This window comes from Cnephaeus nilssonii (assembly GCF_951640355.1).
Source record: "Cnephaeus nilssonii genome assembly, chromosome: X".
In the NCBI taxonomy this organism is placed as follows: domain Eukaryota; kingdom Metazoa; phylum Chordata; class Mammalia; order Chiroptera; family Vespertilionidae; genus Cnephaeus; species Cnephaeus nilssonii.
Window position 1 is genome coordinate 124,963,042 of NC_137071.1, and position 26,539 is coordinate 124,989,580.

At 55.1% G+C, this 26,539-nt stretch overlaps 1 protein-coding gene and 1 pseudogene across 4 annotated transcripts in view; both read right to left on the minus strand.

Annotated features, from left to right (window-relative positions):
- Positions 1-25,210, minus strand: part of LOC307095656 (uncharacterized protein) — a 53,708-nt gene extending 28,498 nt beyond the window's left edge. Inside the window, exons 1-7 of one of the 3 annotated variants that reach the window (XM_079765061.1) lie at positions 24,891-25,198; positions 14,650-14,712; positions 14,263-14,388; positions 13,288-13,456; positions 12,394-12,530; positions 8,372-8,544; positions 229-373 (exon numbers count right to left, since the gene is read on the minus strand). In XM_079765061.1, the coding sequence (XP_079621187.1) occupies positions 229-373; positions 8,372-8,544; positions 12,394-12,407 (332 nt within the window). In that variant the 5' untranslated portion in view covers positions 12,408-12,530; positions 13,288-13,456; positions 14,263-14,388; positions 14,650-14,712; positions 24,891-25,198. The other 2 variants (XM_079765060.1, XR_013813216.1) reach the window with 2 other exon arrangements.
- On the minus strand, positions 17,730-19,021 carry LOC307096056 (protein FAM156A/FAM156B-like; annotated as a pseudogene). The gene is made up of 2 exons: positions 18,190-19,021; positions 17,730-18,085 (listed from the first exon to the last, which is right to left on the minus strand). The product of its transcript is annotated as a protein FAM156A/FAM156B-like (transcript).
- Positions 25,211-26,539: the final 1,329 nt, after the last annotated feature.

The window sequence follows — 26,539 nt, forward strand, 5'->3', positions numbered from 1 at the left end:
TCCGCCAAGTCAGGAAAGACTCAAGCCAGTTTTTTCCGGCACAAAGGGCGGGGGAGCGGAGGCCTGGTGTGGAACTCGATGCGCCACTGCCCTCTACTGTCCAGAGAAACTGAAGACTGCAAACTGTAGGTAACATCAGTCTTCTGAACTGCTATTCCAAGCTAGGTCTGATTCCCCCATGATGCTTATGTCAGTACCTGCTCAAAAGGCCTCAGCAAGATTACTTACCTAGTGCAGCTCTGGGTACCACAAAGGGCCTGAAGTCCAGGCAACCAATAAGGACAAGGTGCTGCATTCCGATTGGCGGCTTCTGGGCCCGCGTGCAGGAGTCCGGTGAGGTCCCTGCCAGTCGCAAGCTGATCAAACTCGCGGCCTTGGAGGTTTGGTCCCAGGTCAGGAGGAAGAATGGGAGCAGGAGTGAGGACAGGTCTCTTTGTAGACCCAGTGCTCCTAGAAACCCCTGATCATCCGCCCTCACTTTAAAGCACCTCCTCTGAGCTTGGTGCCAAGCCTGGAACACTGTCTTGTGCTCAGTACCCTCAGGATCCTTAGGGATTTCTGCTACCTGCATCTTGGGGTGTGCTCTCTTGTTTTGGGGTGGTAAATTCCATACCGAAAAGCAAACAGCCCTCGCTTCTAATACCTGATTCCTTGGAAGCCAAGTATAGGCTCCATAGACGCCCCTTGGTTACCTCTCCCTTCCTGCTCAGTGAGAGCCAGGAGGGAGGAGTGGTGGTAAGTGCAGGAGCACCGTCCCTGAGCAGGGGAAGACCTGGGAGCCTGCGCACAGGTGAGGGCTGGCTGCAGTCAGGGGCAGGTGCGCTCCGGTGCAGCGGAGACGGTCAGGGCAAAAACCTGGTCGATCGGATTTGGGAACCTGTGAGAAGCAACCCTCATTGCTTCTGTCTTCTCCATTGAAATGGAAGAGGGTGCCGGTGAGTGAGGTAGTGATGGAGGTTGGATGTGGGTGACAGTGAGAGGCAATGGTCTCCTGGGGATGGATATAAGATAAACAATTCAGTGAGGTTGGTATTTTTGTCATCAGTGCTCAGGTGCTCACATACAGGGGTGTGTCCCTTATTGGGGCCCAGCAGCAGAGTGTGGAGGAGGGAGAAAGGAGTAGGAGAGGTATGTAAGATGGGGAGTTTATAGGCTGGGGTAGGCTGAGTAAGGAGGGGCCTGTGGAGGTGAGGAAGGTTGTGGGGTCCTAGCTGTAGGCCCGAATGACGTTGAAGGTTAAGCATAGAGATTAGAAGGAGGGAGCTGGTTGAGCCTTGCATAGTGGAGAGGTGTTGACCGAGGGGAATGCTAGAAGCGGACATCATGGAAGGACAGGTGGTTTCCTTTGGTTCAAGGCATGATCCTTTGTATGGTGATGCTTAGGTGATCACATGGAAAATAACCCCGAGGTCAGAATCTCCATGGTTGTTGACCTAGTTAGGGTCCCGGACCCTGATATCATTAGGTTTGTCAAGAATGAGGCCTGAGAGCAGGTAGGTGGTAGTAACAAGGTATCAGTCTGTACAAAGCCTAGGGCAGGTACAGGGTGAGCAGGGACCCCTAAGTGAGGCGCTTGGGCAGTCAGGCCACAGGACCTGGACATCACAGGCCCTGTCCATCAGCTGAAAGTTTGCAACAGGTCATCAGGGGAAACATCTAGCTGAGAGAGGCTCAGAGACTTCCACTGCCCTCTCTTTCCCTCCCAAGGCAGGCCTAGAACCCTCCAATGGAAATGCAGCCCTGGATCCTCTGGGGTGGGCTCTGGGACCACACACTTCAGTCTAAATTGCTCAGGTTCTGAGAGGGGGACTATGGAAGAGGTGGTGCTGGTGTTCTTTTACAAGGGTCCCTTGGGCTAATCTCTGCTTTTTCTGACCATCACTGTCATCAGGTATGTTTCTTGAGACATCCTCTGTGCCGTTATTTTGGAAATCTAGGGGAAAATGGCAATTTTCTTGCAAGAATCATGGCTTTGAGTTTCTCTGGTCAGCAGGTGGCAGTGTGGAGCCATGAAATCCTCTCTCCCCCCTCCTTTTGTGTTTGGAAAAAATGCTGGGAGCCATTTCTGGAAGAATGGCTCAATTGTTTCTGCACTGGAGCTGGCTGGTTCCTTCCTGGGGCTGAACTGTTCCATTCTTGGCAGTCCTACTGAAAATGAGGGGCCTGGGTTCCTTAGCCTCAAGTATTTCTGATTCTCTGAATGGTCTTCCCATTGGCTTTGACCAGTATGTTTTTCAGTTAGCCCCGTGGTCGGCAAACTGCGGCTCGCGAGCCACATGCGGCTCTTTGGCCCCTTGAGTGTGGCTCTTCCACAAAATACCACGGCCTGGGAGAGTCTATTTTGAAGAAGTTTAAGTTTAAAGAATTTGGCTCTCAAAAGACATTTCAATCGTTGTACTGTTGATATTTGGCTCTGTTGACTAATGAGTTTGCGGACCACTGAGTCAGCCTAAGCACTCAAACCTCAATGTAGACTATTTGGAGGACTGATAACATATAATAAAGTAATCTAAACCCTAGTTTTATCACCCGCCAATGACCATTAATAATTTGTAATCCATTTCTTTAGAGGTCTTCCCATCCATAAAGGTGCATTGCACACAGAAGGAGAGGCTTATTACATTGTGACTGCAACATCCAGTATTAAACTCAGGTTTTTCACGTGTTAGCTGTTCTAAGAATCATTTGTAAGGACTTGGAATAATTGTTATTCCTTTTTCTTCTTGGTAGTCTATATAGTCTTAAAGAGTGAAAATGCAATATTTGATAATGGAGATAAAAAGCAGAAATAAACCGTGACTCCTATCTCAAAGAGAAACATCATACTGTTACCTTCTGAAGGACAGCAGCTATCTTTCTGGCTTTGATTTTGCTTAACATTGTATTTTCAACATAGGAAATCCACTTGTTTTGTCTGTCCTCCAGCATCCTTACTTTATTATCCCCAGGGTAAGGGCCAACTGCTCCCTGCTTTTATCCAGTGGGCCTGGGAAATTACAGAACCCACTGAGATTTACCATTTAGTTACTCCATTATTTTTCCCTCAGGCTCTAAGGGAAATTTGTCTGATTTTAGCCATTTAAGAAGACAGAGAAAAGACAAACAAGAATAATCACCCACTTTCAACATGTTTTGCATATCACTTTCATTTTTACAGTCATTGTGAAGTTTTTATGGTTGATAGTATGCCATTCCTGTATTTTCTTGAAATTCAACTTTGCTGATACTGAGCCAAATGTTTCTTGTACTACTACAGGGTTTTTAAAATATCTATATATATAAAAGCCTAAGCAAAAATCGCAACCAAACGGACGACCGAACAGGCTGCATGGGGCAACCAGGCCGGCAGGGGGGTTAGTGAGGGGCGACCAAATGACCAAACAGCAGACTGCATGGGGTGACCAGGCCCACAGGGGGGACAGTTGGAGGAGACCAGGCTGGCAGGGGGGTGGGCAGTAAGGGGCGACCAGGCTGGCGGGGGGGGGGGGGCAGTTAGGGGTGACCTGGCCAGTGGGGATGCAGTTGGAGGTGACTAGGCTGGCGGGGGTGGGGGCAGTTGGGGGTGATCAGGCCAGCAGGGGGGGGGGGCAGTTAGGGGCAATCAGGCAAGCAGACAGGTGAGCAGTTAGGAGTCAGTGGTCCCGGATTGTGAGAGGGATGTCCCACTGCCGGTTTAGGCCAGATACCAGCAGTCAGACATCCCCTGAGGGGTCCCAGATTGGAGAGGGTGCAGGCTGGGCTGAGGGGAACTGGCCCCCACCCCCGTGCACGAATTTCATGCACTGGCCCTCTAGTAAACAATAATGGTATGAGAACTTTTTGAAAAAATCTATACCCACATTTTAGACAATTTGCCTTGCACAGGATCCTACAAGTTGCTACGTTCCTTTACTCAGGAACCTGTCAGAAAATCTTATGTTAAGAAATGCTAATGACGTAGAGAAATGCTGACACACAAAGAGGCAAATGGAAAAAAAAAAAAAGCAAACATGTAGAAAACTGTTTGTACATTATAATAATTCAGGACTAGCAAAAGATGGATTTTAGATATATAAAAAGAAAAATGGTCACAAAAGTAAAATTTGAAAACAACTCACAATATTTACTGAGCACAGCTAAGTGCTGGTGCTGCCCCGGGTGCTGAGGGCAGCGGGCAGCCCACCTGCACTGCCGCCCCTGCTCTCTCACACACGGACGGTGCTACTTCTGGATCACAGGCCACTGCACCTTCAGCTTCAGACTGACACACACTTTCCACAGTTTGCAGTATGTCTCCCTTATTTCGCAGTCAGATAACTAAAGAGAACGACTTTCCAAAAGGTATAACTGAGTTTAAAAAGAGGTGGTTGAAAAAAAAAGAAAAAGAAAAAAAAGAGGAGGTTGAAGTCCTGATGCAAAAATGACCCTTAATATATTTAAAATGCGCCTTGTGTTTGATGAATAACCTCTAAGAAATGGATCACAAAACACTCTTAATGGTCAATATTGGGTGATGGGACTGTCGTTTGAATTACTTTATTTTTATTATGTTTCCTAAACATTTCCTAGTGAGGTCTGAGTGACTCATTACTGAGCACTATATTGAAAAAGGCCCATAAAACCCAAAGAAAGTTGGGGATCGGCCTGCGGACTGGAGGGTCCCAGGTTCGATTCCGGTCAAGGGCATGTACCTTGGTTGCGGGCACATCCCCAGTAGGGGGTGTGCAGGAGGCAGCTGATCGTTGTTTCTCCCTCATCCATGTTTCTAACTCTCTATCCCTCTCCCTTCCTCTCTGTAAAAAATCAATAAAATGTATTTAAAAAAAAAAGAGAGAGAGAGAGAGAGACAGTCGGGGAAAGCCCGTGACTGTGGCCTTAGGAGGAGCGTGAATAGAAGTTGCTAAGGAACCGAGGAAGGACTTAGGAAGAAAGTCCATTTGTGTTTCTGTTCACGGAGGGACACTGCTCCCTGGCCACTGAAGAACAACTGTGCCCCAGGAGCTGCCTGGACCTCCAGGTGCCAGAAGACAGTGCCAGCCGGTGGAAAGGGCTGTGGGGCCTTTTTTCTCTGCTCCCGTGTTTTTTCCAACCCCGAGGGGCGGGGGAGAGGCAGGCCGGCTGTGCACGGCCCTCCACTGCCCTCTGCCGGCCGCAGAAACCGGGCCCCCATCTCGAGGGGGAAAAGCCGTGTTTTCCGCCCAGTGGCTGGTGGAGCCAGAGGGGCCGGGCCTAGGAAGGCTGACCGGGTGGCCCTGAGGATCGCGTAATGGAGGGAACGCGGGAAAACTAGGGGAAGGGGCCCTCGGAACCCTAAACTCGGAGACCAAGGAACAGGCGCACGGGAATGACGTCAGAACAGCCGGTTCTGCGCGCTCATTGGCGGGTTCTGGGCATGCGCGTTGGTGCGCAGCGAGGTTTCTGCCCGCTTCTCTGCCAGCACCTGCTGGAGGTTTGGTCTGGATCCTGCCCCAACTATCAGCTGAGGCCAGGGGCCGGCGTTTTGAGATGCCTGTGGCCCGACGGCCCTGGCCGCTGCTCTGCCCACCAGCAGACGGGTACCAGTCCCCGGCCAGCGCCCTCCCCCTCGCCCCGGCTTGTGAACACACTGGTCTCCTGGGGCTCTCAGACCCCTCAGACCTCACTCCTCGGAGCCCCCTGGGACCTCGGGGCACAGGAGCCCAGCAGACAACCCGGAGCCCCGCCGCCCTTCAGAAGGTGCTCCCGCTGCCCAGCCGAGCATCCCCTGCCCAAGGTCATGCCCGGGTTCAGGAAGCTCAGGCCCCTGCATGATGTCCTTTTCCAGCCTTCCCCCCTCTCACCACTTCCACACCTTCCCCTGCAGGTCTAGCGCCCTCTCTTCCCCTGATGCATCCGCTTAGACAGCCCTGACCCTCCCTGGTGCCTCCAGTGTAGAGTCCACAGCCTCCTCCGCCTTCCACCAGGCCTCTTCTCACCCAGCCCACCCCGGGTATATATTCTGCTCCAGAACAGCTCTCTGGCTCCCTTCACCGCCCTTCCCACTCTCCTTTGTGCCCCAATAGGGACACAGCCCTGCTTGTACCTGAGCACCTGAGCTTTGATGAGAAAAATACAAACCTTACTGAACTGTTTATCTGAACTGCATAACCAGCGGGCACTGCCTCTCACTTCCCTCTCATTCTACCTACACCACCACCTCCCTCACTAGCAGTCCTGCTCCATCCCAGTGACCTCCCCTACCACTGCCTGCCGCACACAGATGCAATGAGGTCGAGCTTCTCTGTGCTCCCCAAACTCTATGGACCTGTTTGTTCCGTGACTCTGTCCGCTTCCCCTGAGCATACAGCTCCGGAGTGCAGCCAGCCCACCTGTGCTCGGGGACCATTCCTCACACCTGCTCAGGGACTTTGCTCCTGCGCTTATGAGTCGTCTCCTAAAGTGTCACCCGCTCTTTGTTCCCTGGACCGTCCCACAACAAATGGGGGAAGCCCAACCTCTGTCCCACATGTCATGTTGCAGCTCTTCATTTCAAAGCCAAACTGCTTCAACTTCTCCTGAGACCGTTTGCTCCTCCACCCCCTTCAATGCGACTTATTTTGCCCATCACTCCACTGCAACCAGTCTACTCAAGGCCACCACTAATTTTCATATTTTCTGACCCACAATCACGTTTCCATACTCACCTCAGCAAACTCATCAGTCGGTCATATTGGTCACATGTGACCATTGCATTCTTTGTCCCTCTGTTGTGTTTAGTATTTTTGAGGGGAGGGGTTATGTGCCCACGGTGCTCACATTGTCTGGGACAAGGCAGACATTGCACAATATGCCAACTGACTGGGCAGAGCATGTGAAATCTTCAGTCAACATGAAAGCCAAGCCGAAACCGGTTTGGCTCAGTGGATAGAGCGTCAGCCTGTGGACGGAAAGGTCCCAGGTTTGATTCTGGTCAAGGGCATGTACATTGGTTGCGGGCACATCCCCGGTAGGGAGTGTGCAGGAGGCAGCTGGTTGATGTTTCTCTCTCATCGATGTTTCTAGCTCTCTATCCCTCTCCCTTCCTCTCTGTAAAAAAATCAATAAAAAAATATAAAAAACAAACAAACAAACAAAAAAAACATGAAAGACAAGCCCCAGAAGGGAGTGTCCATTGCGATCCCAGGAGTACGGCCCACAGAAGCAGAGACGGGGGAAGTAACACAGCTCAGACAAGGGGGTGAGACAAGACGCACAGACAGGCTCCACGTAAATGGACCTTGAAGGTGTTGTGCTCAGAGAAATAAGTCAGTCAGAGAAAGACAACTGCCTTGGACTGCACTCACATACGGAATCAAAAGCACAACACACATGGAAAAGCAAAACAGAAACAGACTCACAGACACAGAGAACAAGACGGATGGCTGCCAAGGAGAGGCGGGGGGGTGGGACTGGGTGAAGAAGGGAAGGGACTGAGAAGTACAAACACAGTCATGGGGCTATACTGTACAGCACAGGGATTATAGTTCATAATGTTGTAAAAAGTGTGTGTGGTGCCAGGAAGGTGCTGGGAATTCGGGAGAACACTTTGTCAAGTATATGATTGTCTAACCCCTAGGCCAGTGGTCGGCAAACTCATTAGTCGACAGAGCCAAGTATCAACAGTACAACGATTGAAATTTCTTTGGAGAGTCAAATTTTTTAAACTTAAACTTCTTCTAACGCCACTTCTTCAAAATAGACTCTCCCAGGCCGTGGTATTTTGTGGAAGAGCCACACTCAAGGGGCCAAAGAGCCGCATGTGGCTCGTGAGCCGCAGTTTGCCGACCATGCTGCTAGGCGGCACACCTGATACTAATACAAAGTGACACTGAATGTAAGCTGTCAGGGAAAAGTAAATGGAAAGAGGTGTCCTCCCCACAGAGACCCCGTGGGGCACTGTGAGGCACAGCGGTGCATCCTAGTTCCCCTTCCCGCATCATCACAACTCACAAGCACACAGGCCCCTTCCCCATGGGAAGGAACGGAGATGTGGGGTGGAGCTCTGAGAGCGAGCATTCTCAGTGGGTCACTGAGCATCTGTACACACGGACCACGCGCATGTTGCGTCTCAGCTCAGCTAGCAGGTTAGAAGCCAGGGCAGGGTCCTTTTCTCCCCTCACATCCCCGTTCAGAAGGCGGGCCTGCGATGAAGACCAGCACAGTCTGCCCGCATACATAGACCAAAGTGCCGGTGCCCTCAGCCCAGCACCTGGGAATCTGGGATGACAGCACGCCTGCCCCACGGGCTGCCCCTGTGCCCACCGTCCAGTCGGTCCCTGAGAGACGAGACCGGGGGCCTTGCCTCCTCCTGCCTTTGACCAGGACAGCGTTTAGCCTGCCATAAACGGATCCCTAAAACCGATCACAGCAAGAGGACAGGCCCGCACAGACTCACCGAGGGCAGGAGCTGATGAGGGGTGCCACCGAGGGCAGCGGGGTCTCCTGCAGCCGTCCCGGCCTCCACAGGCCACGCTGGGCTCCTTCTCCTTGAACCGCACGGGCATCACTTCAAGGCGGCGTCCTGGAGCTGGGCTGCAGAAGCCGGTGTCCGGAGCCAGAGAAGGGAGCCTGGGGAAGGTGCAGACAGTCAGCCCTCTTGTGAGGAGAAGGCGCTGTTTTCCTCCTCACTTCTCGGAGGGTGAATCGTGCCCGTGTCCTCTCTGAGCTGAGGCCCACGGGAGTACGGCCGCAGAAGCAGACACGGGGATGTATCGCCAGAGCTGCGGACAGACCCAGAGCATCTCCCAGGACGTCCTGCCCAGCCCGCTGTCCTCGGAGAATCTATTCTTCAAGGGGGACCCTGCCCCCGTGTCCTACACACCCGGCCCTGAGCTCAGGCCCTGCCTTTTGTCCAGGGAGAGCAGCCACCAAACCCTCCTAGTGACAGGCAGGTCTCAGGGCTCCACTTCTGGGAAACCCCAGTGCCCCCCACCCCCCGGAGTGTGTTTTTCACAGAGGAGAGCCCACGGAATCATGCACAACCACCGAGTAAATGTCAGAAACTGTGTGCACTGCAGCAGGCTTCCTGTCCACGGGACCATGTGACTTGGGAAGCATTACACTCCCTTCCCCTCCTTCGGTTCTTGCAGCTCAGAAAACCATTCCCTGTACCCCCTTCTTCTTAAGGGGACAGAAGGGGTCTGAGGCCCTAGAGTCTCTCAGGTGGAAACCAGGGACGAGTCCCAAAGAAGCCACTGGGGTCCTGTAGTCTCTACCTGGTGGCTGAAAGGGCCCATTTGTAGGAAGGGCTTGGTTCTTCCATGTTCAGTCGTGGCCCGCCCCATCCCGTCCTCATCCTTTGCTGTCCCAGCTCTTCCTACCCGCCCTCCCCTCCCAAACGGGGTGAAGGAGCCTTGGAAACACACGGGCTCCAGCACAGAGACCTTGAGTTCTCAGGGTGCCCGGCTGTGGCCAGGTCGCATGGCAGACATCTCAGGGACTGGACCCTGCCCCTCACCCGAGAGCAGCTGCCTCAGTTACCTCATGGTGGCCTGGACCTGTGGCCTCAGTCAGATACTGCAGACTCGAGTCTTGTTTCTCCCTGCACTTCTGACCACCCACCATGCCCGCTGTGGAGGTCTGTGAGGAGATGGCACCCCACCTCCGCAGGGACCAGACTCACAGGGAGCTCCTCTCTGCTGCCCCGGGGCCCGGCCCCTCGGTTCCTCGTCTCAGGGACCCCAGAGCACAGCCTCATCACCGGCAGGTAGGAGAGACCGAGGCCAGTCTCATGCACAGGGCTGAGACTGACAGACGCTTTCAATCATCCGCGTCCAGGACTCAGACAGGGCAACCCTGTCCTAGCTCTCTTGGCTCCCTGGGCCTCTATGGTCCTGAAACAAGGAATGTCTTTGAGAAGACCTTTAGTCTGAATTTGGTGGCCATTCAGTGCCCATGACGCCAGCTCCTGCCATCACCCCACCCCCAAGCCCCTTGACCCCCTGCCCTCATCACAGGACGGCTGTCTGGTCCTCCAGTATAACTCAGCTTCCCTTTTATGCACCTTTGCCCAAACTGTCCAGTTCTTTCCCCTTTCTGCGTTAACCCAGGCTTGTTCTCCCTGATGCCACTGATGGCAGCTTTCCACTTAGAAGCTGCTGTAACTCCCCGCACAGAGCTCCATGGGCCACAGCGGTAAGACCGGGAGCAGGAGTGAGCTTGGGTGTCTTCCTGCAGACCCAGTGCTGCATGAAACCCCTGCTGTGCATCCTCACCTTAACGCATCCCCCGAGGCACATCCAGTGTCTCCTTGCCACTGTCACCCATGCACCGGCCTCAGGGTCCTCAGGGCCCTGGTACCTGCATCCTGTGATCTCGCCTCTTGTTATGGGGGACACACCCTCAAAGCGCATCCCCTCAATGCACCCACCTCTGCCTCTAAGGCCCACGTCTTGGTTCCCTGAAGCCAAGCTTCTTGGGAGTGTAGACTCCAGGAGCCGTTTGCTTGCTCACCTCTCGATCCTCCTCGGCGTCCCCCACCAGGGAGTCTGCCCTTGCTAACTTCTCCCAGGCGCTCCATGTCGCCAAACAACGTACCCAATGCTGCCTTGGACACAGTCGACACTTTCCATCATCACAGCGCTCTCCTTTCTCATCATCCTCCCCCCACCCCGATTTGTTTTCATCCTTACCCCCTCGAGTGCTGACGGCCTGTTGCATCACCAAGCCTACCTGAGCCATCTCCGCGGGACCGAGACGTGTGGGCATCTGCCCTCAGATGTCGCCCAAGCCCTGCCATTCTACAGGTGGCCCCAAACCGATGTTCCCTGTCTCACGGGCGGCACTGCCATGTACCCGTGTCCTTAAACCACAGTCCTAGGATCGCTGCTAGGTGTGAGCCCACTACCCCAGGCCTCCCCCGGCCCTGCTCTGGAAACGGCTAAACCAGGGTCCTCATGTTCCCACAGGGGTGTGCAAATGCCCCCGCGAGGGCTCCCTCTTCCCAGTCTCGGATGGGACCCTGTCCTGGTCTGGCCGGGCCCTACAGGAAGTCCAAGGAGAACCTGCACCTGTAGCGTTCCCGACACACTGAGATGCTCACCTTCTACAAGAACTCAGACACTGTTTGACCTCCAGGGGTCAGGACACGGCAGCAGTGCCCAGCGCGGCTGGAGGAGACGGTGTGCCGCGGAAGTGTCCATGGCTGTGCCTGGAACAGGCTTGGCTCACCTTCCGTTTTCAGCACAAACATCTGACCTATTTGATCTGTCCCGGAGAGCACGCATGAACGTGAAGACATAAGGACAATAAAACGTGACAGTGCCACTCGGCGATGTCAGGAGAAGCCTGCCAGCTGGTCCTGCCGCATGGACGGGCAACATCTCAGCTTGCGGTCGGTCATTCCCACAGAACCCCTGTGCTCCGCCCCAGGACGTCCTCTGTACACGGTCTCACAAACTGTTAAAGCAACTAAGCTCAAGGGATCGTGACAGGGAATAAAACGCAGTACATTACGTCCTCGGGCTACGTCGGAGATCCACTCCTACGGCGTGAGGTAACACGATTTTCGCCGTAAGTCGGAACCCACCTACATAAGCAGCTACGTCACTCACGTGGAGCACAGACACAGCAGTAATGAGGTGAAACAGTAAAAAAACTAATAGAAAGGTAATTCCTGACCTTTACTGGTGGCAAATAAATAATAAAAAACATAAAGCACATATGTACATATGTCGAAATGATGGAACTTTTTTTAAAAAATAAATAGAGGCCCAGTGCATGGAAATTCACGCACTGTGTGTGTGGGGGGGTCCCTCAGCCCGGCCTGCCCCCTCTCACAGTCTGGGAGACATCAGGGGCGGGAGGCGACCCCCCATCACACCTCTGCTGCTGCCACTGCCGGCAGCACAAGTCTCGGCCGGCCCTGGGTAGCTGGGCAGCCGCCATCTGAGCCTTGCCTGTGCCTTGGGAGGCCCTAGGAGGCTGGGGGGCTGAGGGGACTGGGGGACTCCGGAGGTAGGCGTGTGGAGCAGTGCACCTGGCACGCCGGTGGGGCTGTGGGGGCTGGGCACTGCCATATTGTGGCTGTGGCTGCCATCTCTGAGGGCGTGGCAGTCAATTAGAATATGCCATCCTTATTGGCTGTGGCTGCCATGATCTTTGAGGGTGGGTCAGCAATTAGCATATTCCCTCCTTATTGGTTGTGGGCACCCCCATCCTTGAGGGCAGGGTAGTCAATTAGCATATTCCCTCCTTATTGGCTGCAGGCACCGCCATGTTTGCGATGGCATGAGGGTCAATTAGTATATTCCCCACTTATTTGATAGGATGTGAGATGCCGATGTAACCACGGAACGACGCAGGTTGAGTCCCACTTAACCCGAGGACTGCCTGTACGTTTGCTTAGCGAATGCAAGGTTGTAACCTCACAGTTTTGGTCAGGACCACAGTACAATGCCGGCTTTAGCACACATTTACCTGGACGGCGTCATGCCGAGGGAGCAGTGGGCCAGCGAACCAGGTCAGGAGGAGCGCCGCTTTCTTCGGAAGGAAGAGTCCCCATTTCCAGGACGAGGCTTCCTCGGGAAGGATGGCTCTGTCTCCACAGCAGCAATCTGGGCTTCCACGGGAGAGGGGCCACTAATGCTCCTGCAGGGGCCACATCCCAGCCCTACTGGCTCAGCCTCGGGGGGCGAGGGTGGGGGGGGAGGCCCAGCACCTGTTCTTTTATTTATTTATTTTTTGAGCTATATACGGTCAGTAATTTTCTTTATTGTTTAACGTGTTACAAACAGAGGCTCCGGGCAGGGGAGGCACCGCTGTGGTGGGGAAGCCGAAGCGCCCAGCGCCTCCCCTGTCCTGGTTTCAAATCCGACCCTGACGTTGCAGCCACGCTGGCTACCTGGGTGTGGTGTGTCCTGACTTCTGAGAGCTGTCCATGCACGCTGACTTTACCCCACACTCGCACACGGAACAACTGCTGGGACTGAGGAGGGTGCTATGCCAGGCCCTGCCCTGGCTGCCCCACACCAGGCGGGCGGAGCAGGGAGAAGGCCGGCTGGCGGGAAGGCATTGCGGTTCTGTGGTTTGGTGCCGGCTCTGCTGCCCATCGCCCACTCGGTGAAGCTCCCCGCTCTGTGCACCTTCCTGTGACCAAGGCTGAAGCTACAGCCCGGGTGGTTGCCAGGGAAACGGAAGCCGGGCCCGCGGGAGGCGTGAAGACTAGGAAAGCCCGGATGGACTTTCAGACGCGGGGTGGAGGATGGGAGCCGCCCTGGGCTGGAACTGTGGGCTGACCATTACGTCCCCTGCAGGGCGCCTGCGCAGGAACACGCAGCCACACACGGGGTCACGGGCAGGCGGCACACTCACCAGCTCTCCTCCTGGCTCTGCACAGCGCCGCCCCCTGGTGGGGCATCGAGGGCACGGCAGGAGCAGGGGTGTGGACCAGAACACAGGACACCGAGGAGGCAGGGGGTCCTTGTTGTCCTGAAAGCAATGGCTCCCCTCGGCCTCCGTGGCGGGGACATGCGCAGCGCATCTGTAACCACCATTGGGGGGGGGGGGTGACTGACAGTTAGTGTGCAGTGCAGGGACTCGTGGGCCATGTGAGGGCTGTGCCCCCCTCACCTCGCTCCGGCTGCAGAACTTCCCCCGCCCCACAGAGATCCGTGCTCCTGGGCGCAGTCCGCCTCCCTGACCACCTCCGGCCCGGCCCGCTGCCCTCTAATCTCCGCCTCCAGATGGACCATTTCTGGGCACTTGAAAACACTGGCTCATGTGTGACGTCACCCTGCTCTCCCCCCGCATTTCCCTGCCTCCTGGTGCCTCTGAGGTCTGGCCTAGCACTTGACACGCGGGCGTGTCTGCACATCCCTGGACTCTGGCCTCCGTCTGTCATTGGGACCGTCCGCCGTCTCACAGGTGGCCCCGGGTCTCCTGCTGTGCCCCACCCGTGGGTGTGCGGACAAGGCCTCTAGGTGTGGACAGAAGGGGGTGTCCGCTGACTCCCCCGTTACCCCTGCTGCCCCTTCCCTGTGCGCCCCCATGTGGAAAGGTCAGCCGGGAGCGCCACCCTCCGCCAGCCCCATGCCACCTCCCTCAACCCTGGTCCTTCCAGCCCGCGCGTCTCCTGCCCTCCAAGCCTCACAGCGGCCACGAGGCGCTCTCCGCCACCGACGGGGTGTCAGATCTCTCTCCCTGAGAAAAGGCTCACTGCCCAGGGCAGGGACTGGCTCTGCCATTCCGCCCCCTCCCCTGCCCACGGCCAGCCGAGCATGCAGGGCGGGGCACGGGGAGACGGCAACCTGCACGAGGGCACACGGTGATGCGGTCGGCAGGACTGACCTGACGTGGCTGCCCGAGTGAGGCCATCCCTTTCTGAGCTCTGCCAGCTGGGCACGGGCCCCGCCTTCTCTGTAGCCTGCCCTCCCACCTCAGCCCCCCGGAGGGGAATCTTGCTGCAGGATGGGCCTGTGGGGACGGAGGAAGTCAGCTGACAAACGGCAGCGTGGGGCACACTGTGTACCCCTAGGAAAGAATCCATGACAGTGAAAAGCCACGTTGGCCCGGCTCGCCACCCCCCAGATGGCCAGGCTGATGGCAGCCTGTTGTTTCAGGAGGGCCAAGCCCTGCTGCATGACCGTCTCCCCCGGGGCCGGGAGACCAGCCGGCCGGGCCCGGGGGCCCCACGCTCGCTGCTGCGATCAGAGCTTCGGGATCTAATGAACGTACCTGTCCTCAAGCCACTTCTGTCTGCAGACCGGATGTGTGTGCACAGCACGGCTCTGGGCCCACCTGAAAGCACACGGACAGAAGGCAGAATTCAACTTCACTTCAGCCGAGCAGGGTCACTTCCTCTTTAGGATCAGGTTCAGGGGCAGGGGTAGAGTTAATCATTCATGCCTCCTGACATAAAATGCATGCTGCCCAAACCCCGACGCTTAGTACCTCAGTGACGTGCTGGCTCCGTTGCAGCGGGCAGGAAGCCGCTGTTCCCCTGCACCCACCCACCGGGGCTCCAGGCAACAAGGCATGGCCCGGAGCCTGAGGCCAGGGCGCCAGCACCCACCCGCAGGGCCCTCCTGTGGGCACGCTGTCTGCTCCAGCTCTCCCTGCACAGCAGGCCTCTCTTCCTTCGGCTCTTCCCAGGGGATCCAAGGCTGCTGCTGCTGCAGGGCCTCCAACAGTGCCGGGCCCTGTCCTCTGGCCCCTCGCCCCCTCCCTCCCCAATCTGCTCCTCTAGATAAACTGGATCTGCTGCTCTGGGACTTCAATGTGGTGGTCGCAGGCCTGACCAAGAACCAGCCAGTATGGGTGAAGAAATCTCAGTTCTAAAGTTCGCTTCCTTTAACTCGTAGCTTCATTGGGTCCCAGGAGGAAGTTATCCATCAGAACTCCTCCTAGGGCAGTGGTCGGCAAACTGCGGCTCGCAAGCCACATGCGGCTCGTGAGCCGCGGTTTGCCACTCTGTTGACTAATGAGTTTGCCGACCACTGGGATAGGGGCTTAATCACAAGGAACAACAGCAGCCTGTAATTATTGGAATTGAGAGTCTAGGTCAGTGGTCGGCAAACTCATTAGTCAACAGAGCCAAACATCAACAGGACAACGATTGAAATTTCTTTTGAGAGCCAAATTTTTTAAACTTAAACTTCTTCTAACGCCACTTCTTCAACATAGACTCGCCCAGGCTGTGGTATTTTGTGGTAGAGCCACAGTCAAGGGTCCAAAGAGCCGCATGTGGCTCGCGAGCCACAGTTTGCCAACCACTGTCCTAGGGGGAATGCCACTCAGTGGCAGGGAGCAGGGAACATTTCCCTGCATGTGGGTCCCATTCATAATGGCGCACACAAAGACCCATGGTGAACCCGCACGTTCCCATCCCACATCCCCTTTCCACACTTCCTTTTCACTGTGTCTTTTATCATTGAAGTATTGCACGTGGCCCCCTTTTCCCCCCATGGACCCCTCCCCACTCCTGCCGCTCCCCAGGCCTTCACCCCACTATTGTCTGTGTCCATGGTTTATGCGTATTTTCATGTAAGTTCTTTGATCTCTCCCCCCTCCTTCCCTCCGAGGATCCGTAGTCTGTTCCATGCTTCCATGTCTCTGGATCTATTTGGGGTGTCAGTTTATTTTGTTCATTAGATTCCACATATGAGTGAGATCTTGTGATACTTGTCTTTCTCTGACTGACTTATTTCCCTCAGTGTGATACTCTCCAGGTCCCTCCATGCTGTCTCAAAGGGTAAGAGACCCTTCCTTTTACAGCTGCATAGTATTCCACGGTGTAGATGTACCACAGTTGTCTAATCCACTCATCTGCTGGTGGGCACTTGGCCTGTTTCCATGTCTTAGCTATGGTGAATTGTGCTGCTCTGAACATAGGGGTGCATATATTCTTTCCAATTGGTGTTTTGGGCTTCTTAGGATATATTCATAGAAGTGGGATCACTGGGTCTAATAGCAGTTCCGTTTTTAATTTTTTGAGGAAACTCCACCGTTTTCTGTAGTGCTTGTACCTGGGTTCCTGTTTCTCCACATCCTCACCAGCACTTGTTGTTCGTTGGTTATTGATGGCAGCCAATTTTGCAGGTTGAGGTGGTACCTCACTGTCGTTTTAGGTTGCATCTCTCTGACAATTAGTGATGCTGAGCATTTTTGCATGTGTCTCTCGGCCATTTCTATGGTCTCTTTGGAGGAGTGTCTATTTAGGTGCTCTTCCCATTTTTTGATTGTTTTTGTCTTCCTTTTGTTGAATTGTATGAGAACTTTATATATTTCGGAAACTGGCCCCTTATCAGAAGTATCATTGGCAAATATGTTCTCCCATACAACATGTTCCCATGTGATTTTGATCCCGGTTTCTTTTGCTGTGCAGGAGCTTTTTATTTAGATGCAGTCAGTCCCATTTGTTTGTTTTTTTTTTCCTGTGTTTTTCTTGCCCTAGGGGTTGTATCAGTGAAAATATTGCTAAGTGAAATGTCTGATAGGATTGCGGCCTATCGAGACCAGTTTGGCTCAGTGGATAGAGCGTCGGCCTGCGGACTCAAGGGTCCCGGGTTCGATTCCGGTCAAGGGCATGTACCTTGGTTGCGGGCACATCCCCAGTGGGGGGTGTGCAGGAGGCAGCTGATCTATGTTTCTCTCTCATCGATGTTTCTAGCTCTCTATCCCTCTCTCTTCCTCTCTGTAAAAAATCAATAAAATAAAAATAAAAAAAAGGATTGCGGCCTATGCTTTCTTCAAGGATTTTTATGGTTTCCCGTCTTACATTTAAGCGCTCTATCCATTTTGAGTGTACTCTTGTGTATGTGTAAGTTGGTGGTCTAGTTTATTATTTTTTGCACGTACCTGTCCAGTTTTCCCCTCACCATTTATTTGAGAGATTCGCGAGACCAATCTCGTACTGGCACACGTGCCTGCGAGCACGCACAGGGCTGCAGCTTGGAGGCCGTCGATGCAATGGCACAACACGCCTGGGCATGGCCAGGGCCCTCGCACTGCAGACCCTTTCTGTCGCAGGAGAGCTGCGTAGGGGGAGACAGAGCCCGGCGTGAGGTGACTGCTGCATCCCGGAGCCCTGACACAGGAGCTGAGCACCACGCCGCGCAGCCTCCCGGCCTCCGAATGCTGCGGGCGGTCCCCTTCCTGGCAGAAGGCCAGGACCTTCCTGGGATCCGAGCAGCCCTCATGCTGAAAGGGTTTCAGCCACAAACTGGTTGAGTGAATCCTCCGACCATTGCTTACGGTTCGGCCCCCAAAAGGAACCCACGCCCGGCATCCGTCAGGTGAGGTGCGATGGTCAGTTGGCCCCCAAAAGGAACCCCGCCCGGCATCCGTCAGTTGAGGTGTGATGGTCAGTTGGCCCCCAAAAGGAACCCACGCCCGGCATCCGTCAGGTGAGGTGCGATGGTCAGTTGTCCTTCAACCGCCGTTCGAGGAGCCTCTGGAACGTTCTTTTGCTCTCCTGCCGCCCCTCCAGGTCGAGCTTGTCCTCTCCCGGCTGCTGTCGAGCAGCCCTTCTGGCAGACGGCCGTGCCGATTGGGGCCCAGGCTGAGCCTCAAGCCCGCAAGGCCCTGCGGGAGGCTTTCCCAGGAGGGAGCAAGTGAGGCCCCCTCCCTCTCCGCAGGCAGCCCACCAACACCCGCCCCGGGATCTGGCAGTGCCCACATTCACACCTAAATCGAATCCGATCTCCACCACCCAAGGAAGAGACTCTGGCTTCCCTCTGAGCCCGAGAAGTGGCCGCGGGAGCCACGTGTCTCCACCTCAGGGGCCCGAGGAATGCTTTCCTGCTCTGAGGGGATGCTGACCCTCCCCACGGCCCCGTTGCAGGGTTTCCTCCCCTCGATGCTGCTGCTGGAGCAGCCCCTCTGGTAGGCGGGCAGGGCAGGTGGTGCCAGGACTGGGGCTCCCTGCACTGAGGCCCCCCGTTGGCAGTTCTGAGAGGAGGGAGGAGAGGCTGCCGAGACTTCCCGGGAAGGCTCTTCTGAGGCCATCGGGGAAGATGCAGGCATCAACGCTGAGCTGCATCCTGGAGTGGATCCAGGAAGGCCTGGTCCCTGCTCCCAGCTCCCGGCGGCCCTTGGGTCTGGACAGGAAGGCGAAGAAGGTTCTCCAAGAGCCCGATGAAGCCAGACTGCACCACATGGTGGTAGAAGAAGAAAGCAAGCCAGCACTGTTCATCTTCCTTCTGCCCCCAGGTTTCCAAGCTGTACAGTGGGGAGAATAATGAGCCCTACCCCCGGATCCTTCTGCGTGTTACCCGGGACAATACACCTCAACACCTCCCAACACTGATGGCTCCCGTGCAGGGTTTTAGAAAAGCGGTCCAGTAACGCATCCAGATGGGACCTGGAATGCACAATGACGGGCCATGGAAATGCCCTGCTGACCTCTTACAACTGTTCCAGCCATAATTTAACAGCAATCATGTGTGACTAACAGGAGTCCTTCTCATAAGCACCCCCAGACTTTCAAAAAGTAGACTTTTACTCGTTCTAAGCATTTGCACCACGCTGACACACCCGTGTATTTAAAAAAATAGACTTTTATTGATTTCAGAGGAAGGGACAGGGAGAGAGAGAAACTTCGACGATGAGAGAAAATCATGAATCGGCTGCCTCCTGCATGCCCTCCTCCCACTGGGGATCAAGCCCACAATGCAGGCATGTGCCCTGACAGGGTCGTGACCTCCTGGTTCATAGGTCGATGTTCAATGCTTGATCTATGCCGGCCAGGCCTGACACACCCTTTTAATGTTAACCTTCATCCTAATTGGTTGTTTGTATAGTCAGTAGGTTGCTCAAGACTATGGAAATAAAAATTTACTGTACCATAAATTTATTTTAGTAAAAATAAGAACAGAAATTAATGGAATTTCTAGCAGAAAAAATAAACCCAGTTACATCAGAACTGGTTCTTTGAAAGGATTAATAAACCTCTAGTAGATGAGAGAGAAACAAGTTACCAGTAGGAGGGATGAAAGGGGTGGTTTCCACCAGACCCAGCAAATAGGAAGGGGCAATATGGTATCGCTACATCAAACTCTACAGATACAAATGCAACAACTTAGAGCGAGTGACTCATTTATGCAAAACCCGTAAACTACGAAAACTCTCCCGGGTGAAATAGTGTGCGCAGTCCAACGTCTTTTATAGAAATCTAAGAAGCAGTTAAAGTCCTTTGGAAAAAATCCAGAGAGTGAGTACCAGATACAAGCAATGCATATTCTTCAAATGGCACATCATTCCGAATTGTGTGAAGCCATCTCTCGCCATCCAGTCCACATCCCACCCCACGGTGACGCGTCCTTTGTCCAGGGTACCCATGCCGTACGCACGACCACCGCCCACTGGTCACTTGGCAACCAACTCAGTTACCAGATGGACAGTTGGGGCCACCCACGGCTGGCTGAAGTAGCTGCTATGTTACCGCCAACGAGTGTCTACGCTGCACTAACGGAGAACGCAGGCACAGACGCGGTAACGAATGTGTGCAGTATCCCCCAGCAGGACGTGGGGAGCCACGGGCCTGGGGGCGTTGGGCGAAGCTCACTGTGTTGTCGGTTCATTCCATCAAGGCTCAGACCCCATGGCCACGCAACGGATTTCGCTTCACAGCCAACGGAACACAGACGGACTTTAGAACTGGGACCACACAGCCCATAGACAGCTGAGTGCGTCGGAAATCCTTTAGGCGGGAGCTGGACAGGACGGAACCAGGACCCTTTGTGGAGGTGCCGCTCGGAGAGCCTCCTCAGTGCAGCCGACAGCACGGCAGCCGCGGGCCTGGGTGTCCTGCCCTGGGCTTGGGCATCGGAGAAGGCCCGGGCGGCGGTCGCTTCTCCACCCTCACAACGGACAGGGAATCCTGGCAGCAGGAACAAGACGTTGCCCCGTCCCACTGGTTCCCAGACGAGCTGTCCACATAGGTGGGAACCCAGGAACTTGAAAATGCGCCCCCCCCATCCACACCAGGGACGCCCACTGCGGTGGCCACCACAGTGCCCTAGAAATGTCGAGGTTTACTCTGCCAGGAAGCTCTGGGAACATTATCAAACCCTCTGGTAGCCGGCCGGTCTCTCATGGACTGACTCTTTCCCGTGAGAACACGGTCGGAGACCAAGCGGAAGCCTCAGAGGCAGAGAACACCATGAACACGAGAGCCGACGGCAGGGCGGGGTCCTCTGCGGGGACATCCCAACCCCCCTGGCCTTCCTCCCGAAGGAAGGAGCACTTGATGTCCAACCCATTCTCCCCATGGCCGGTGGATGGAGGTGGGCACAGGAGGTGACAGGTTAGACCCCAGACTGGCACCGGCTTTTCTCCGGGATCAGGTAAGACCCAGGAAGTGAGATGAGGGGACCATTATCCCCACCCTCTCAGCCTCTGGTCCTTTCCCGCGCCCAACTCCACTCCCGCAGCCCAGAGCAACCGGAACTTGGGCAAATGTCCTCCCTTCCCCTGTGAGACACTGACCTGGCCTGAGGAGACGCTCTCTCCCTCTCCTGCTTTCAGCTGTCCTGTCCCCGATCTGAGCTGCCGTCCCAAATCCCACAGCTTTCTCCAGCAGCTGAGGGGCCAGCCTGGTCCCTTCTTCCGTGTCCTCGCCGGCAGAGGGCTGGTTCTCACAGAGCAGGCCCGGTTCCAGGAGCCACGAGCCACGACTGACACAGAGCCACCCTGGGCATCCACGTCCCATGGCAGAGGTACACACTCGTTCCCTCTCTCTCTCTCTCTCTCTCTCTCTCTCTGTCACACACACACACACACACACACACGGTCTTATCCAACCATACCATAGAAGAAAATCATGCTTTTTGCTTTTTGCAACTATAGGTGGACTTTGACGGGACTATGCTGAGTGGAAGTAAGTCAGACAGGGAAAGACAAATACTCCTGTGCATATGTGAAAACTAAAAAACCAATCTCATAGAAATATAGATTAGAACGGTGTTTGTCAAGGCCTGGGGAAAACATACCAATTTCCAGGTGTAAGATGAGGAAGTCATGGGGATCTGATGTACCCCATGATGACTATAATTAGCAACACTGTGTTATATATTGAAAGTAGCTAAGAGACTCGATCTTAAATGTTATGATCACACACTCAAAATGGTATTTATGTGAGGGGATGGAGATGTTAACACACCTTATTGTGGTCATCATTTCATGATATAAATGTGTATCAAATCATCACGCTGTACACTCTAAACTTACACATGTTACATGTTAATATCTCAAGGCTGAAAAAAATAAAATTGTCCCACCCTGTCAAGTGGGCATCCCTTCCAGCCATCTGTGTGCCCTCTGACATCTCCCATCATTCCCTGACCTTACCCTGACTATTGGCACCACACGTTGAGCCAGATTCTTTCATCCTTTCCGTCCCGCAGCGCGGGCACCCATCACTTAGTGGAGAAGCGTATTTGGAAGCCAGGACCTGGGGGCTAGGGGTACTGCTAGAATGTTGCTGTGACCGACAGGACTGGAATGTACGTACGTACACAATCGCACACACACATATGCATCATATCTCTCACCCCTTCCACCCATACGTGTGCACACACGCTGAACACGGTGAGGTCACATGGAGGCCTCTGACTGCAGCACAGCACCTCCGACTGGCTCTGTTTGCTTCCTCCTCCCATTGGGAACTCCCCTTTCTAAAGCGGATTCGTGGATCCCATAGACCCCGTACATTCCCGAGGTGATGGGTCCCGATGTACATGAGCCAGCCCTTCCCCACAGAGAGCCCTCCTCACACGCTGACGGCGCTGAAGCATCCGTGCTCTTGACCTCCTCCACCCCCAGCACCGCATCCCGGAGCCAGCTGGCCTTCCAGCACCCAGCCCTGAGGGCCATCCTCCTTGCCGCCTGGGCTCTGTCACCCCCTGCAGCCTGTGCCCCAGTGTGGATGCCTCCTCCCCGTGCTGGGGTCTGGCCCCCCACGTTGCTTTCCCTGCTCTGCCGCACCTGTGATGGTAGCGGCAGGACAGCACTGCTCTGGCACAAAAGGGAAGGGACGTGGCACAAAGGGGAGGGGAGGGAAAAGGTGAACACAGCTTAGGGCCATCAGTTACTCAAGGTGAATCGGGCCCAGGCATGGCAGCACTGGGAAGCCCCTGTCTTTTTTCTCACTGGCCTCCAGCAGCCCTTTCCCGCCCCTCTCCTCCGTCATCCATAACTTCCTCCCCTCCCCCGAGCTGAAAAAGGTTGTCCTGGGCGTGATTCCTGCGCTATCATTCGCATCGGCCGCTCGGCTGACCTTCGGAGTGGATGGTGTCCTCCCTGACTCTCCGGCCCTCAAGCCCTCTGCCTCTCAAGCTGGACTTGAATGTTTCACTCCTCTTCTAGCAATTTCAGGCGTGAGCAGGAGAGCACGCTCACCGCCACTTCTTGGAGCCTCAGGTCCTTCGTCTGGAAGATGAGCGTGACCCCGACCCCCTCACGGGCTGGAGGAGGAACAGATCACACACCAGGCACCTCCCCTGAGCGCCGTGTGTCAAACCCAGCCATGCGGGCTTGACCAGCGTCACGGGACTCCTCGACCTGTAGGAACACGCCGCGTGCATTTCCCCCTCAGCACTGCTGCACTTGCTGTTCCTTGTGCCTGGCATGCTTTTCCCTCAGGCCATCTACGGCCTCTCCCTCACTTCCTCCCAGTCTCTGCTCCATCAGCAGCACCTCTCCAGGGAGACCTTCCTCGACCACCCCGAATAAAATGCTCTTCCCCCTCACCTGGCCTTATCTTTCTCCTTAACACTTCTCACCTCACAGATGTTACAGATTTCCTGACCAACTCCTTGAAATCAGAGACTTTGCCAATTATTTCTCCCTTGTACCCCCAACTCCTAGAACAGTGCTTGGGCACATAGGCGGGGCTCTGAAGACGGACTGCGACCTGGGCTCCTGACCCACATCATTAAGATGGGCAGTACTCTCTGGTATGGGCACTGGCCTCATCGTATGGATTACGATCCATATGGAGGCTCAGGAGACAAGGGACTTGCCCAAGGACACGCAGCCAGGACTCGGGGCTCCAGGCTTTGGAATCATACCCGCCAGGTTCCAACACCCTCAGTTCCTGGACCGAGACCTCACAACCAAAAAGAACAAAGATTGTACCAGAGCCTGCAACCCAGGCATGTGCCCTTGACCAGAATTGAACCTCGGACCCTTCAGGCTGCAGGCCAACGCTTTATCCACTGAGCCAAACCAGCTAGGGCTTCTTCCGTTTTTTAAGAGAGCTAAGAAGGAGGGGAGCGAGAGAACCATCAATTTGTTGTTTCTCTTGTTTATGTATTCAGTGGTTGATTCTTGTATGTGCCCTGATGGGGTCGAACAAGCAACTTTGGTGTATTGAGACACCAACTGAGCTACCACGCCAGGGCCTTTTTTTTTCACATAACATACAACTAACCATAATAAGGTATACTATTTAGTGGCATTTAGCACACTCACAGTGTTTGCAACCATTACCCTCATCATTGATGTTTTCTTTCCTCCCTTTCCCTTCCTTTCTGAAATCAATAAAAACATTTTTAAATTATAAAACAATAAATGGAATCATACAATAAAAAAAGATTGTACCAGACAGAGCCATAGACTCACATACCCAGAGACACCAAATACAGCTCACTGAACACAACCCTCAGCGGATTCCAGAACTCTGTCCAAGAGCTCAGAGCTGGAGGCACAGACTCCCCCAAGAGCAGAGACCGTGCCCACTGAGACAGTCCGTCCGTCCCGGAAGACCAAAGTCCTCGGCCCCGGAACCTACACTGCCGACCCTGCACGTCCCAGACTAGAGACAGACTCCCAAAGCACGCAGACACCCCCTTAATACAAGGGTGGCACAAGCTGAAGGACAGAAGTCAAACAACGCAGAAACACCACATGACCTTAAGGTAGTGTCCCAGACAGACCAGAGAACCACAGCTGGACACAGGCCCCCAAACAGCTCAGGGACTGTGCACCTTAAGGTGAAACCTCCCCACCCACAACCAGTTCAGAGACGTCACAACTGGGGGCCCGGAGCCACACACTGCAGGGAGACCTCCCACCCTGGGGCCGCACCCCCCACACAGATCTCACTCCCGGGCACCAATGGCCAAGGCTCAGGAAACGCACACCCGGTGTACAGGCTCACACGGCCTAGCAGAGCTCAGCCCAGGGCGCACACCGTCCCCCCAGACAGCCCTTCACTCTCCGTCCCCAAAGGCTCGGAGAGAGCGCCGCCCGCAGACAGCCAGCCCCTGGGAAGTGTCCCGCAGCGATGCCGTCCCCCAAGGCCTGGCACTTCACGCCCGGGCAGAGAGAGACACAAGCTGCTCAGGGGCCCCTCCCCGGTCCTCAGTCGGGGCACCCGCGGGACTGAGGCTGCGCTGCCCAAGGCGCCCCACCGGCTGGTGACGGAGCGGAGGCGAAGCGAGGCCGCGGGGGCTCCCGTGGAGACAGCCCGTCACCTGCTCGCCCAGCGCCGGCCTCTGGCGCCGGTCCCCGCGCTGACCGCTGACCGGGCGGCCACGTAGGCCGAGCGAGGACCGTCAGGCGGTGCGCGTCCAGCTCGCGGGGCCGGTCTACCTCTGGACAGCGCGTCCCGCGCGCACGCCTCACCCTCAGCTCCGGCGCTGCGACCCCCTCGCTGCCCCGGACGGACGGGCGGACGGACGGACGGCCAGCGGACCCGGGCAGCGAGGAAAGAGGCCCAGACCAGGGCTCCCGCTGCAGCCAGGCCGCGCCCTGGAAGGGCTTCAAGCCTCGGCGGGCGGAGGCCAATCACCGCCCAGCACGGCCCGGCCCGCCCTCCGCCGCTGGGAAGCAATCTCTCACCCAGTGGCCGGCCCGGCTGGACGTGCGGGTGTCAGACCCGGGGGTGGAGCTCGGGAGGAGAAAACGAGGGGCGCAGCCTCAGTCAGGTCGCTCCCAGAGTGGCCCGTCCGGCCTCTGAGCCCGTGCGGGCACCGCCCAGGAGGGAACGCTCCCCTCTCGCGCGCCCCTTGGTGGTGGGAACCGGGAAAGCTCCTCGATGCAGAAGCCCATGGACCGCTCTAGGCTGGGCAGGGTCAGGATGGGAACCCACAGGCCGCTGCAGTCTTGGGCTCTTCCAGAAGTCTTGCGGAACTGAAATTTACCTCCCGCACTGGGCAATAGCACAGCAGGGGGCGGGGCCAGCGTCTCCTGTGAGCTGGGCATGGAGAGGGCTTGTGCCTCCCCGGGTAATGCAGAACAGAGGGGGGGGGGTGCGGGTAGGGCGGGAAGGAAAGGGGGGCTGGCGCAGCCAAAGTCCCCCAAGGGACAGGGGAGCTAGAGCTCCTGACTGGGGCCAGAAGCCTGGTGTGGGGCAGGCCTCGTCCTTAACTGTCAGTAACAGGTGAGGCGGACAGCAGGGCCGCAGGATCTTTGGTTTTGTTAGGGAAGGGGCATCTCTCAGGGGCCAACTGCAGGCTCCTCACTGGTGGAGTTACCCCCACCACCTGTGGTGTTAGTCACTAAGCACATCTGATTCACTGTCAAAGGAGATCAGGGGGACAGAGGGAACTGACACCAAGCTGATCTTGCTTTTGGTGTTTCTGTGAATAATAAACTGTTAGAATCCACTTGGGTTCACTGTACCCTTACAAGCCCAATCTATGGAAGGGTGAGCTGACAATTCCAGTAGGGAACCTGGTGGCCATGTCAGCCTGGTGCAGTGCTACGTAAGCACAGCCTGACGAATTGACACAGACTCTGGTGTTGAGTTGTATGGTGTTGCATGATCGGAATATTGCCTTATTTTCTTTGGCATCAAACACAGCAATGAGCAAAGTGTTAAGCACATACCATGACTCAGTGTAGCCTTGTCAGACCCGTTATTTATAAACCAACTGTAGAATCGATGCCATGTCCCACACCAGCTACATTGCTATTGCAGCAATATATTTCTTTAAGTAAAATACATTTGTAATCTCAAATTCATTTAGGCAGGTATGCATATACCCCTATTAGAAATTCAAACCAGTATCTCTTGCTAGAGATGTAATTATAAAGGTAAATAAAATATTTGAAAGTTGGAACATAAGCCAAATTATTTACAGTATAATTCCTACTTCATGCTGACATTTATTCGTTATAG